General features: G+C 41.2%; 1 protein-coding gene and 1 long non-coding RNA gene across 7 annotated transcripts in view; one reads left to right on the forward strand and one right to left on the reverse strand.

The window, feature by feature from the left end:
- Positions 1-8,261, reverse strand: LOC309651533. Its single transcript, XR_014258211.1, has 4 exons — positions 8,126-8,261; positions 7,488-7,964; positions 5,230-6,447; positions 1-4,419 (listed from the first exon to the last, which is right to left on the reverse strand). It is a non-coding gene; the product is annotated as an uncharacterized lncRNA (long non-coding RNA).
- DDHD2 (DDHD domain containing 2) overlaps positions 7,757-12,633 on the forward strand; it is a 25,774-nt gene continuing 20,897 nt past the window's right edge. For 4 of the 6 annotated variants that reach the window (XM_082444328.1, XM_082444329.1, XM_082444330.1 and 1 more), the window contains exons 1-5: positions 7,757-7,893; positions 9,142-9,369; positions 10,185-10,375; positions 11,163-11,252; positions 11,818-11,938. In XM_082444328.1, coding sequence (XP_082300454.1) covers positions 9,150-9,369; positions 10,185-10,375; positions 11,163-11,252; positions 11,818-11,938 — 622 coding nt within the window. In that variant the 5' untranslated portion in view covers positions 7,757-7,893; positions 9,142-9,149. Of the gene's footprint in view, positions 7,894-8,170; positions 8,265-9,126; positions 9,370-10,184; positions 10,376-11,162; positions 11,253-11,817; positions 11,939-12,633 lie in introns of those variants that run through there. The other 2 variants (XM_082444327.1, XM_082444326.1) reach the window with 2 other exon arrangements.

Genomic DNA, 12,633 nt, shown 5'->3' on the forward strand with positions numbered 1-12,633 from the left:
TTTTGTTTTTTGTTTTTTTTTTGTTTTTGGCCACGCTGCACGGCTTGTGGGATCTCAGTTCCCCGACCAGGGATTGAATCCAGGCCATGGCAGTGAAAGCCTGGAATCCTAACCACTAGGCCACCAGGGAACTCCATGACTTTCCTTGTTTTTGATGACTTTGATAGTCTTGAGGAGTACAGGTCAGATATTTTGTAGAATGCCCCTCAACTGGGATTTGTCTGATGCTTTTCTCATAATTACACTGGGGCTTGGGTTTTGGGGAGGAAGACCACAGAGGTAAGTGCCCTTTCTCATCATATAGCAACTGTATATACTATCTGCATAGCTTATACTGTTGATGTTAACCTTCATCACCTGGCTGAGGTAGAGTCTGTCAGGTTTCTCCACTACACAGTTACTATTTCTTTTTCCCCCCTTTTCATACTGTATTCTTCGGAAGTCCCCGTTTGCAGCTCCCCCCTTAGGGGATGGAGAGTTACCTTCCACCTCGTTGAGGGTGTTTATCTATGTTAATTCTTTAGAATTTACCTGCAAGGTAGATTTGTTCATTCTCTCCCATTTATTTATTTGTTTGTTTACTCAGTCATTTATATCCGTATGGACCCATAGATATTTATTTTATACTTTGTGTTATGATCTAATGCTACCTTCTTCATTTTGTTGCTCAGAATGTCTTGCTTTGGCCCTTGGGAGCTCTTTCCGTTGTGTCCTTTTGACATACCCCCATGATTGTGTGGGGTTTGTTTTTTTTGGAACCCTCCTCACTTTCTGGCACTACATGATTCTTCAGGCTCATCCTGTGTATTTCCTGTTCCAGTGCTAGAACCAGCTGCTCCAACAAGAAGCCCTCGTCCCTCTTATTGAAGAATGATATTGAAACCAAATTTGGGTTCCACTGTGTGTCTTTTCACTGCTGAGTTTTCAGAATTCTTTGTGTTTTCTAGATACTGGTCTTTTGTCAGATTGGTGCTTTGCAAGTATTTTATCCCAGTCTGTCGCTTGTCTCTTCATCCTCTTAACAGAGTTTTTCACAGAGCAAAAGTTTTTAATTTTGATGCAATCCTATTTATCAGTTTTTCCTTCTGAGAACTTTTGGTGTCACGTCTCTAAGAACTCATTGCTTACCCCCGGTTCCTGAAGATTTTCTCTTATTGTTTCCTAAAAGTGTTGTATTTTACTTTTGCATTTGCTACATTTACATATGCTCAGTCCGGCAACCCGAGCCAAGAGGAAACCTTGGCTTGATGGAAACCTCCAGGGGCCCAAGAAGACACCTTGCTGCACAACTCCAACTGAAGTTATCAGCTCAAAACAGTCTTCATTGAAGTGAGAGGCAAATCACTTCCCTCAAAGTGGGAAAAACAAAATCTAAGATTATTCAACTTGAGGGCAGGAACTATTCAGTTGCGGCTATAAAGTAATAAAATGCATTTTTATGAATGGTTTATAGACTTATAAAAATCACCAACTTTGGGCTGGAAGAGAACGTCACACTGATGTCTCTATGGTTCCTCTAGTTCTAACATCCTTTTATAAACAAAGTCAGTAAGTGGTACTTGCCGCACAGCAGCAGCCTGTATATTCTTGTTTAAAATGTAGATTCATGACCCCTCTGATTAACTATCTTGGGTTTCAATCTGAAATTTAAAGAATCTACTTAGCATCCCCTTCTATTCATTAGAGTTTGAGAATCACTGTTACAGCCTGGCCTTGTTATTTTATTGTCAGATCATCAGAAACAACTGCGGAGTTTTCTCAACTTTTGATGCCGACGTGTCCACCAGGGGTTGAGAACTTCTGTCTCCAAAAACTGTGTATCCTTGTAGCACCTAATGCCTTGATAGGCACTCAACACAATACCTTTTGAATATTGAAATATGATTTATTCTGGAAAGAAATGGGAATTCAAAATTGATGCCTAACAATTATTCCGACTTTAGATGTGAAATTCAGTGGTTTCGTGACCCTTAGAATGTTGCTTTTGCTCTTTAGGCAGCTTACTGGCCATCAGCATTATCTTTTGCACTGGAGCATGGAGTCAGCAAACTACCACCACAGACCAAATTTAACCCACTGCCTGTTTCTATAAATAAAGTTTTATTGGGACACAGCCACACCCATTGGTTTACATACTGTCTCTGGCTGCTTTTGTGCTACAGCAGAACTGATTAGATGCCACAGAAACCTTACAGCCCACGCAGCCTAAAATATCTATCTGGCCCTTTACAGAAGAAAGTTTGTTGCCTACTGCGCTGGAGCATTGAAAGGGAAAAAATAGACTTTGTTTCAGATTTTACCTTTTAAGCCTTTTTCTGGTAAACGATTTGATATACCACTGCAACAGCAATAGCCAGTGAAATTAACTGGTGGTTTCTTTCTTTATTTTTTAAATTAATTTATTTTATTTATTTATTTTTGGCTGCGTTGGGTCTTTGTTGCTGCACATGGGCTTTCTCTAGTTGCGGCGAGTGGGGACTACTCCTCATTGCGGTGCGTGGGCTTCTCATTGTGGTGGCTTCTCTTGTTGTGGAGCACGGGCTGTAGGCGCGCGGGCTTCAGTAGTTGTGGCATGTGGGCTTCAGTAGTTGTGGCTCACAGGCTCTAGAGCGCAGGCTCAGTAGTTGTGGCGCACGGGCTTAGTTGCTCCGCAGCATGTGGGATCTTCCTGGACCAGGGCTCGAACCTGTGTCCCCTTAATTGGCAGGCGGATTCTTAACCACTGTGCCACCAGGGAAGCCCAACTGGTGGTTTTTTTGAGAGATATCATAGGATATTCTCTCTTTCTGAAACTACCTACCTGCTGGGCCTTCTTGGAAACCTAGAATTTATACTTCTTAAGGCAGTGTTTCTCACAGTGTGGATCTCATGCTGTCTGCATCCAGATCACCTAGAGGACTTGTTTAGAATGCAGATTCCTGAATCCCACCGAAGACCTACTGAATGAGAATTTCTGGAGGTATGCCTGGACATGAGAATACTCCCTCTCTTGTAACTAGTGGTGTATCTGGTCTCTGTCTTTGTTGTAGCAGTCAACACGATATATTTATTTATTTATTTTTTGAGGTCTGAACCCAGAGTATTTATTGTCATGGTAATATGAAGAAATGTTCATATTCCTGTGCTCTTTTTTTTTTTTTTTTTTACATATATCTCTTCTTTTTTGGATTTCCTTCCCTTTTAGGTCACCACAGAGCGCTGAGTAGAGTTCCCTGGGCTACACTGTAGGTTTTCATTAGTTATCTGTTTTATACATAGTAGTGGGTATGTGTCAATCCCAGTCTCCCAATTCATCCCACCCCACCTCCCGTTCCGCCTTGGTGTCCATACATTTGTTCTCTGCGTCTGTGTCCAACAAGATATATTTATTTGTTTACCTGCTTGTGTTTCCTATTGAGACTGTGAACTCCTTCAGGGTAGGTATTGTGTTATTCATTGCTTTTGTATTCCAAGCCCCAGATTAGGTACATTTAATTGTTATAGTTCTCAAAGTTTGGTCCATGGAAGCTGAGAGTCTCAGAGACTCCTTTAGGGGTCACAACATCAAAATTGTTTTCTTAATTGTACCAGGACATGATTTGCCTTTTTTTCTATGTTGTTGACATTTGCACTGTTGATGGAAAAGCAATGGTGGGTAAAATTGCTGGCGCCTTACCAGGAATTAAGGCAGTGGAAACAAATTGTTCTACCGGTCATTGTATTGTCCACTGCCATGAATTTGTAATAAACACAGTGCCAGTTTCACTTAAAAATATACTTTATGAAGAGTAAAAATTAATAATTTTATTAACTCATAACCCTTGAGTTCACACCTTTTTCACATTCTATGTGACAAAATGCTTAGTATGCATGAAACAATTCTGCGGGCTGAAGTACATTGGGGAAAAGCGTTCCTGGACCCAATTCCAGTGTGTGTGTAGAGGCCTCCGCACACCAACAAGCAATTCTTATACGCCAGACGTTCCCATGACTTCCTCCCTGGCTTCAATTAACTTGCTAGAACGGCTCACAGAACTCAGGAAAACCCGTTTATTTACTAGATTACCGGTTTATTATAAAAGGATATAAAACCACAGCCAGATGAATGATAGAGATACATAGGGCATGGCCTGGGGAGAGAGGCCGGACCTTCTGTTCCCTCTCCAGGTGCACCACTCTCCCCAGTCCTCACATGTTCCCCAACCTGGTAGCTCTTTGAACCTTGTCCTTTGAATTTTTAGTGAGGCTTCATTACAAAGGCATGACTCAGTCACTGGCCTTCGGCAACGGATTCAACCTCCAGCTGCTCTGCCCTCCCCAGAGGTTGGGCGTTGGGACTGAAAGGTCCCACCCTCTAATCACATGGTTGGCTCTCCTGGCAAGCAGCCTCCCTCCTTCTGTGGGATCCAAAAGTCACTTTCCCTGAAGCGTTTTCAGGACCTGAGGACAAGAGACCAAATATTATCTCACTGCTTTTATAGCTCAGGAAAGCCCAAGGGTTTTGGGAGCTGTGAGCTAGGAATTGTGAATTAATATATACATTCATCTGAATGACCAAATATCTTTCCCATAAATCACAATATATTGCAGCTGGTCTCTTGAGGAAAAAGCACGTGACATTATTTGACTTGGTAACTCAACTAGCTACTCTTTTTTTCATGGAACATCATTTTTAGTTGAAAGTACAAACGACAGACAAACTGTGGCTATGCAGATTTAGGTATTTGGCAGAACTTTTCTAGAAAAAGTGAGATTGTCACTTCAAGGAAAACAACTGACAGTATTTGTTGCCAATAATGAAATTAGACATTTACAGGAAGAAGAATTTTGGAAGACTTTTATCTGCTATGAGCTTGACAGCTTCCCAATACTTAAAAGACTTCTAATTAGATTGGTGGTAATTAAAAAAATAGTGAAATATGTTAACATTTGAAAGGCTGCATAGCTCAGTGAACTGATATTTTACAAATGACCAATGCATGATGTCATCAGTCATGCATGGGTAAAAGATCTATTCAAAGTTCAAGATAGACCAATGGTGGGGTTTTTTTTGTTTTTTGGCTGCACCTTGCGGCATGTGGAACTTTCCTGACCAGGGATCGAACCCACGCGCCCTGCAGCGGAAGCGCAGAGTCTTAACCACCGGACCGCCAGGGAAGCCCAAGACCAATGGGTTTTAAAGTATCAGAGTACAAAAATTCACTAATATGTTTTCAGATTCCACATTGCAACTAACTTTTAAGAACCTACCATTTGTTGAATTTTATTGTAGTAGTAAAAAGAATACTCCACAATTATCTGAAAAGGCCATTAAAAGATTCCTTCTTTCTTCAACTACACAGTGGAGTGAGGCTGGATTTTCTTCATATACTTCAACCAAAACTAAAATTGTAACAGATTGAATGCAGAGGCAGATATGAGAATCCAGTGGTTTTCTATCAAGCCAGACATTAAAGAAATTTACAAAAATGTAAAGCAATGTCATCCTTTTCTCTGGTTTTTAAACAATTATTTTGGAAACTAGTTATTTTTCTGTAAAAATACTTACATAAAATGGATTTTTCTTATTTTTAAATGAATTAAATGTTTAAATTTCTCGGTTTTAACATCTAGTACAGTAAATAGTGATAGATACAATCTACATAAACACTCTTTATAGAGTTCTCAATAAAAGTATAAAGGGTCCTGAGACAAAAAAAAATTGAGAACACCTGGTACAGAGGCTGCAACAGGGATTTGGAGAAAGAGGGCCTAAATTCAAGTTCCAGTTCTATCACTTAACTGCGATTTTAGGTAAGTTACTTAGGTGCAGGCTCTGAAGACAGACCTTGTGTTTATAATATTGGCTCCATCACTTGCTGGTAGTATGTGAGTCACTCTACCTCTGCAAATAGGGATAACCTACTTCACCAGGTTGCTGTGAGAATTAAATGGGATTATACTTGTCAAATGCTTACAGTTGTTACCTACAACATAGAGTTAAAAGCTAGCTACTGGTATTAGTTATATTATCTAGTCATCTGACAGGATCCTAGAGGCTGGGGCACACTCCTGGCTTTCTTCATCCTCTCTGTGTTACCGAACCCAGGTCCGGCTGCTCGCCGCTGGAAAGCCCATTCTCGAGAGACGAGTGTTGGTAGGAAAGGAAAGGTTGCTTTATTTCGGAGGCTGGCAACCGGGGGAGAGGGTGGACTCCTGTCCGAGAACCAACTCCCGACTGCTGCTCAGGGGACGGGAGCTTTTAAAGGGGAGTTTCAGGGTTGCATAGGCGGGAGCAGAACAGCACAGTCAGTTCTGACAGTCATCTTGAAACCAGTAATGCGGTGGTCTGATCAGCGTCATCTTGGTTGTTTTAAGAACAGTTAATCTTTAGTTCCAGGGTTTCCATTTCTTTGAGGCCAGTTCTTGGAATTGTGGCAGCTTATGTCATGGCTACAGTCTGGTCATCATGTAGTTAACTTCTTCCACCTGGTGGGGATTTCAGTATCTGTAAGACAGCTCACAGGATACGGCTCAGAATATTATCTATAGCCCTTGAGGAGGGACTGAAGGTCCTTGACTATGCTTAATGACTAAACTATTATTTGGTCTCCTTTGACTGTTTTCCTTTGTTTCTGCATTTTCTCACTTCTCTGATTAAACTTATTCTTTGCCTAAAGTTTTTCCACAGACAAAAGGCGGGCTGAGGACATGGGGTGAGGGGGCAGGGACCGTACGGTCCTGCTCCGTTTCATCTGCAAAGAACAGAAGCTATTCAGGTGTTATAAATTTGAGGAGAAGGTATAAGTAAACTTGTGGATAATTGTGTGTGGCTCTTAAACTGTAAGAGAATTAATCTGTTATAAAAAAATCCCTCTTTTAGTTTCCTTTTTCTCAGCTTTTGAAGAAATAACAAGACAGAAAAACATTCCCTGAACCCTTGCCCTATAATCTAGTTAGAAAATAGGAAAGTATTTTATTGCATGCCCGAAGGAATTGAAGTCTTCCAGAAAACTAAATAGGAGAGCTGGCAGGGCTACTACTTGAGAAATTCTTTTAACCTCTTTACCTCAGTTATGTCATCTTGTTTGGACAAAAATATCTCGTCTCCAACCCTCTTGCGGCTTTTGAATCCTGCCAAGCTCACTTCTACATCTTTTAAAGATATCTTTTTGGCAGCTTCTAAATCCCAATAAACGCAAAGGAGAGGGGTTAAAGACCCAGAGACGATCTTTTCTTCCCTTGCAAATGCCAATGGTATCCGTTCTCAGCACCCAGAAGTGGAGGTCTGGGTAGACGCAGCTGCCGCCAGCGCCCTGTCCTACTTCTCACTAGGGGCATGGCATCCCGGCGTCCCCGCACCATCCCGGCCCATGAGCAGGGTCAGCCAGGGTACCACCGGGTCAGAGGTCTGTTTTCCCATCTATTAAGTGGGGAGGCTGGGTCATCTTGAAGAACCTTGCTTTCACTGCAATTTGAAACGCTCCCCACCTATAACGTCTCATTCCCCATCCCTGCCTTCTAAATACCTGAGGCCTCTCACCCAGACCCCGTGCGCAGGTACCAAGCGGAGGGCGCGCGGCCGGCAACACCCGCGTGCCCAGCGCTCCGACCTCCAGCCCGCTCGGAGGAGCACATCTCGCGCGAGTCCCTCCACCTCTCGCGACACTTCCCGCCAGCGCCCCTGCGGGCCTCCACGCCCCACCCGTTGCCTCTACGCAGCAGTCCCCGTCACCTCACCTTTGCTCTAGGCAGCCTGGCCCGCTGGGAGCGCGGCGGAACACTGTGTTGGGCGCGAGCCCGGCGGGGCCGCAAGCTCCGCCCTGCTCTGCTCCGCCCCGCCCCTCCTGGGCTCGCGGGGAAGGCCTCCGCGGGGGATATGTCGTAGCCCACTCAGCGAAGGCAGGAGAACTTGAAAGGCTGCGGGGCTGCCAGGTGAGTCTGCGGCGGCGCGTTGGGGGCGGCGGCCGGGCCCAGGGCTCCGACCGGCGTGCGGGTGGGAGGCACTGCGGGATGGAGATGCCAGGGGTGAAGGAGGACGCGATGCCCGAGGCAGGGAAGGGGGGCTGGGAGGACCAGCCCTGGCGGGGTGGGGGTGACCTCGGTTACAGGGACGCGGCCAGGGACCCTTTTGCATCGACCGTGCCCGAAGGCACCTGGAAATTACCTCGTTTTCATCCACGCTCCGCTCCTCTCTGCGGGGCTGGACGCGGGACGGAGAGAGGCGTCCGCGAACCCTGAGGTCCCAGACCTGGGCTGCAGGAGGCCCGGGGTCGTGGGGAGAAGGGACACGCAAGGTGGCGGAGGTAAATTCGTGCTGGGAAAAAAGATAAAGTGGCGGAAGCTGGAGAGCGTCCGCTCCGAGGGAGGCCGGGTGTTTGCGGTCCAGCTGCGCTCGGTGCTGAGATAGCGATGGTCTTGCCCGCGCCCCTCCGAGGAGCCTGGGTTTACTTTCGACGTCTGCAGTGTTAGTCTCTGCGAGTGTTAAAGTGGCGGAAATACACAGGTCACGGTCTTCCTTGAGGGAAGGAGGCTTTTGAGGTCACTTGTTACTTTTCGTCTGAGACCTGGATGGTGCGAGTGGGTGCGCGCGTGCGCACAGTGGCCCCAAGCGAGGGTTCGCGTTTTCAGAATTTGTACCACAGTCTCTACTTAAGCACCCTTCAAGCATTGATAAAAAGTGACTGGTTCTTAAGTGAATAGTTTTATTTTCAATATTGTGATTCCAGTAGTCAGGTAAATGTGTAATGACAAGGGCCTGGAGCCTACAACCAGGTGTTATTAAGACGGAGTACGCGTTTTTGCCTTGGGACCAGACTTAGATTGGAAATTGAGGTAAAATTTTTTTTGCAGTCAAGATTTCGACCATGTGTTTCTCGTGATTCCAGTTTTGTTTAATTAAAACCATGCAGTTTTCTGAGAGGATTGGAAGATCAGTGCAAAGTGGTTGGTCTAACTATAAGAAGCGTTTTGTTTAAGGCCTCCTTCCTCCAAAAAAAAAAAAGAAAAACCCCAAAAACAAAACCAAAAAAAGCTGTTAATTTATGTTATTTCTGTTTTAAATTATGCAGCCCCCTTAGATTTTTTTTCAGAAATGACTCCTTAAAAACGACCAGTTTTGTGTGTGTGAACGATTACACTGTTAATAGAAGGAAATTTTATTGATAGTTTTTTGTCTTTTAGAGGAAGAAATGTCATCAGTGGAATCACACGAGGAACAATTGTCCCAGTCAGATCCATCCCCGTCACCAAACTCATGTAGCTCCTTTGAGCTGATAGACATGGATGCTGGCAGTTTGTACGACCCCGTTTCTCCTCATTGGTTTTATTGTAAGATAATAGATTCTAAGGAGACATGGATTCCTTTCAACTCTCAGGATTCACAGCAGCTGGAAGAGGCATACGGCTCTGGTAGGGTGAAAGCTATGACTTGTAATAGACGAGGACTTACTGTCATTTCTCTAAAACTGTAATATAAAAGTCCTTATAGTGAGTGCTATTAGAAGTAAATTTCAGATTTTTTTCTAGTTGTCTCATAGCATTTTTTTTTTGCTTTACATTTTTTATACTTTCCAAATTTTACTTAATAATCTTTTCTTTTTAACATCTTTATTGGAGTATAATTGCTTTACAATGGTGTGTTAGTTTCTGCTTTATAACATAGCATTTTTATATAGAAGTTCTGCATTACTATCCAGCCAATTTATAATATTCAAGAATTTGGTCTGTAGTTTGAAAACAGGACCTATTGTAATTCCTGCATAGTTAACCAATAATGTTTCTTATGTTTCAGTTTCTGTTTATGAGGAGTGTGGTACGGGCAGTGTCACATTGCAAAAGAATGAATTCTTTCATTTTTCTCTTGTTTTTTCTTCTTTTATGGAAACAAGAATGATGCTGGTTACTACCTTATCATCATGATGGTCATTAATTTATCTTTTGGTCCCTTAAACAAAAAATTCAGAAGAGCTTTCTTGTATACATTTTTTTGTAAGGGACACTCCTATCTCTCCTCAGAAAAAGAACAAAACAGCATTGGGTATTATTTTTTTCATGTTTCATTAAAACCAAGAATGATGTTGATGGTTTATAAAGTAGTTTAGCCAAGAAGAAACAGATCATTCGTGTGTTTTATAACATTATTCAGAGCATAACTCAGAGTTGTATTTTGGGAGCTTTATTTTGCTATACTATGTACTTCTTTTCCCCTTTCCACTCCCTGACAGGAAAAGACTGTGATAGGAGAGTTGTGCCCACTGATGGGGGCAGATACGATGTTCATTTGGGGGAGAGGATGCGGTACGCCGTATACTGGGATGAGCTAGCATCAGAAGTGAGGCGCTGTACCTGGTTTTACAAGGGAGACAAAGATAATAAGTATGTTCCGTACTCGGAGAGCTTCAGCCAAGTGTTAGAGGTATTCCTGTGACCCTTTTTTACTCATTTTCTTCATTGTGTTCTTCTCTTATTTCATAATCTTTTCTTCCTCTTGTGACTTATTCTGTGAATTTACAGAGAGAGTTTGGTTCTATTTGCATCACAGTTCATAGCATTTCTTTTTGCAAGTTCGTTTCAGGATAAAGTAGTTTTATTTTCAAATTTTGAAATACTATGGAAACTATTATGTATTTAAATTAAAATTTTTTTTCTCTAATGGTGATCTTTGTAAATATTTAAACTGTGACCACAGGATTGGTCTTTTTTGCCTTTTATTTTTCTTGCTCTGAAAATATTCTGAAATTTGCTTTAAATTGGAGTAGGATATTAATATTATTGAACGAAATATATCAAAATGTGAACAATGATTATTTCTAGTCTTGATGATGGAATTGGGACTGATTTTTTTCTTTGTCCTGTACTATTATCGTAATTTTAAAATAAATTTGATAAATCAAGAGAAAGAACTTTATATGTAATGTAATCCTCATTTTATGGATAATATACATGCATTAACATTATTGAAAGAAATATATCAAAATGTGTACAGCGATAATCTCCAGTCTAGATGATAGAAGTAGAAGTGATTATTTTTTCTTTGCTCTATACTAGTACCTGTTCTCATTTTAAGAGAATTAAAATAAATTTGATAAATTAGAGTAAGATATTCTTATTGTAATTGTTTATCTAGCAGTATTCTTGTAAAAAAGTTCAGTTTGAATAGAAAAACCATTACGGAAATCTAATGAAATGTGTTTTCTTTTAAGGAAACTTACATGCTTGCTGTAACTCTGGATGAATGGAAAAAGAAACTGGAGTCTCCCAACAGAGAAGTTATTATATTGCACAATCCAAAGGTAAAGCAAATTAATGCCCTTCTTTAACATTGGGATTAAAGGTTAATTGCATTAGTAAGAAGAACTTAATTGGTTTCTTTTTCTGGGGATTCTACATAGGATAAGCTTTGGACATTTTTATATTACATTCACAGTTATGAAACTTGAAGCTGTGGCTCCTACCGTCATTTCCTCGTTCAACTCTTACACAAAAATTTTCTTAGGGAAGATTATGTCACTGTAGATTTAGAAAATCACTGACACGTTATGTGGGCACCTCTTCCATGTGTAGGGTATGGTTGAAAGATCTGTTAGCCTGATGAATTTTCATTTTCCTATTTTTTTTTTTTTTTTTAGCTTTACTGAGGTATAATTGACAAAATAGTAAGATATTTAAAGTGTACAACATTAGCCTAATGTATTTTCAGGATTCTCATTTCAAGCTGTAGGAGTTGCATATCAAAACTCCAGTTGAGATTTGACTATGTGTTATGTTTTAAAAGACCCATTCCTACCCTTCAGAATGTATAAATAGAAGTGTCTTTAATGTAGAGTATGTTTATTGCTCTGATCTTTTTTATTTGAGCTTATGGTACATTACCAGCCAGTCGCGGGGTCTGATGAATGGGGTTCAACACCCACTGAGCAGGGCCGACCTCGAACAGTGAAGAGAGGGGTTGAGAACATCTCTGTTGACATTCATTGTGGTAATGTTAATCATTCATTTTTTTTCTTATCTTCTGATATACTTATTTGTTTATGACTTAAATCGTGGTCTTTCTCTATGGCTTTAGATTACGTCAAGGCTTAAAAATGGTCTTTAATCAAATGGGCTTATTCTAAGTTAAGATTAGCATTACTTCATCTACTAAGAATCTTAATAGGTACAAAAATCTCTTTTAAAGTTGCTAAGTATGTATGGTGGGGTGGATAAAATTTGACAGTACTAATCAGGAGGTCACTAAGTACAAATGAACTGATTTAGTCCTAATTCTAAGAAGTGTGATTCCACCTGCTTGATTATTAATTTATTCCTGGTAACTCCTGAAGGTTTTCAGGAGGTTTTCAACCAGGGAAAACTATTTTTCAGTAGGACCTTGATGGTTATCCATTGCTGTCTAGCTAGGGTCATTTATGGTTGGTTTTATAATATATTTAACTGGATTATAAAATTCCTTTCATCTTTCAGAGGAGATGGCTTGTCTCTTGGACAAAGTCGTAGACTTACTGTAATTTGAAAAGATGAGTTTAAAATTTCAGGCTTCAAATACATACCAGACTTTATTGGTACAACGGATAAAAATAGAATATTAGGTACAAGTATCCTGTCAATATTAAATTACTTGAATTTGGTAACTGCCCTGTGGTTAAATAAGAGCATATTCTTAGGAAATACATAATA

This window comes from Balaenoptera physalus (assembly GCF_965194825.1).
Source record: "Balaenoptera physalus genome assembly, chromosome: 21".
Lineage (NCBI taxonomy): Eukaryota > Metazoa > Chordata > Mammalia > Artiodactyla > Balaenopteridae > Balaenoptera > Balaenoptera physalus.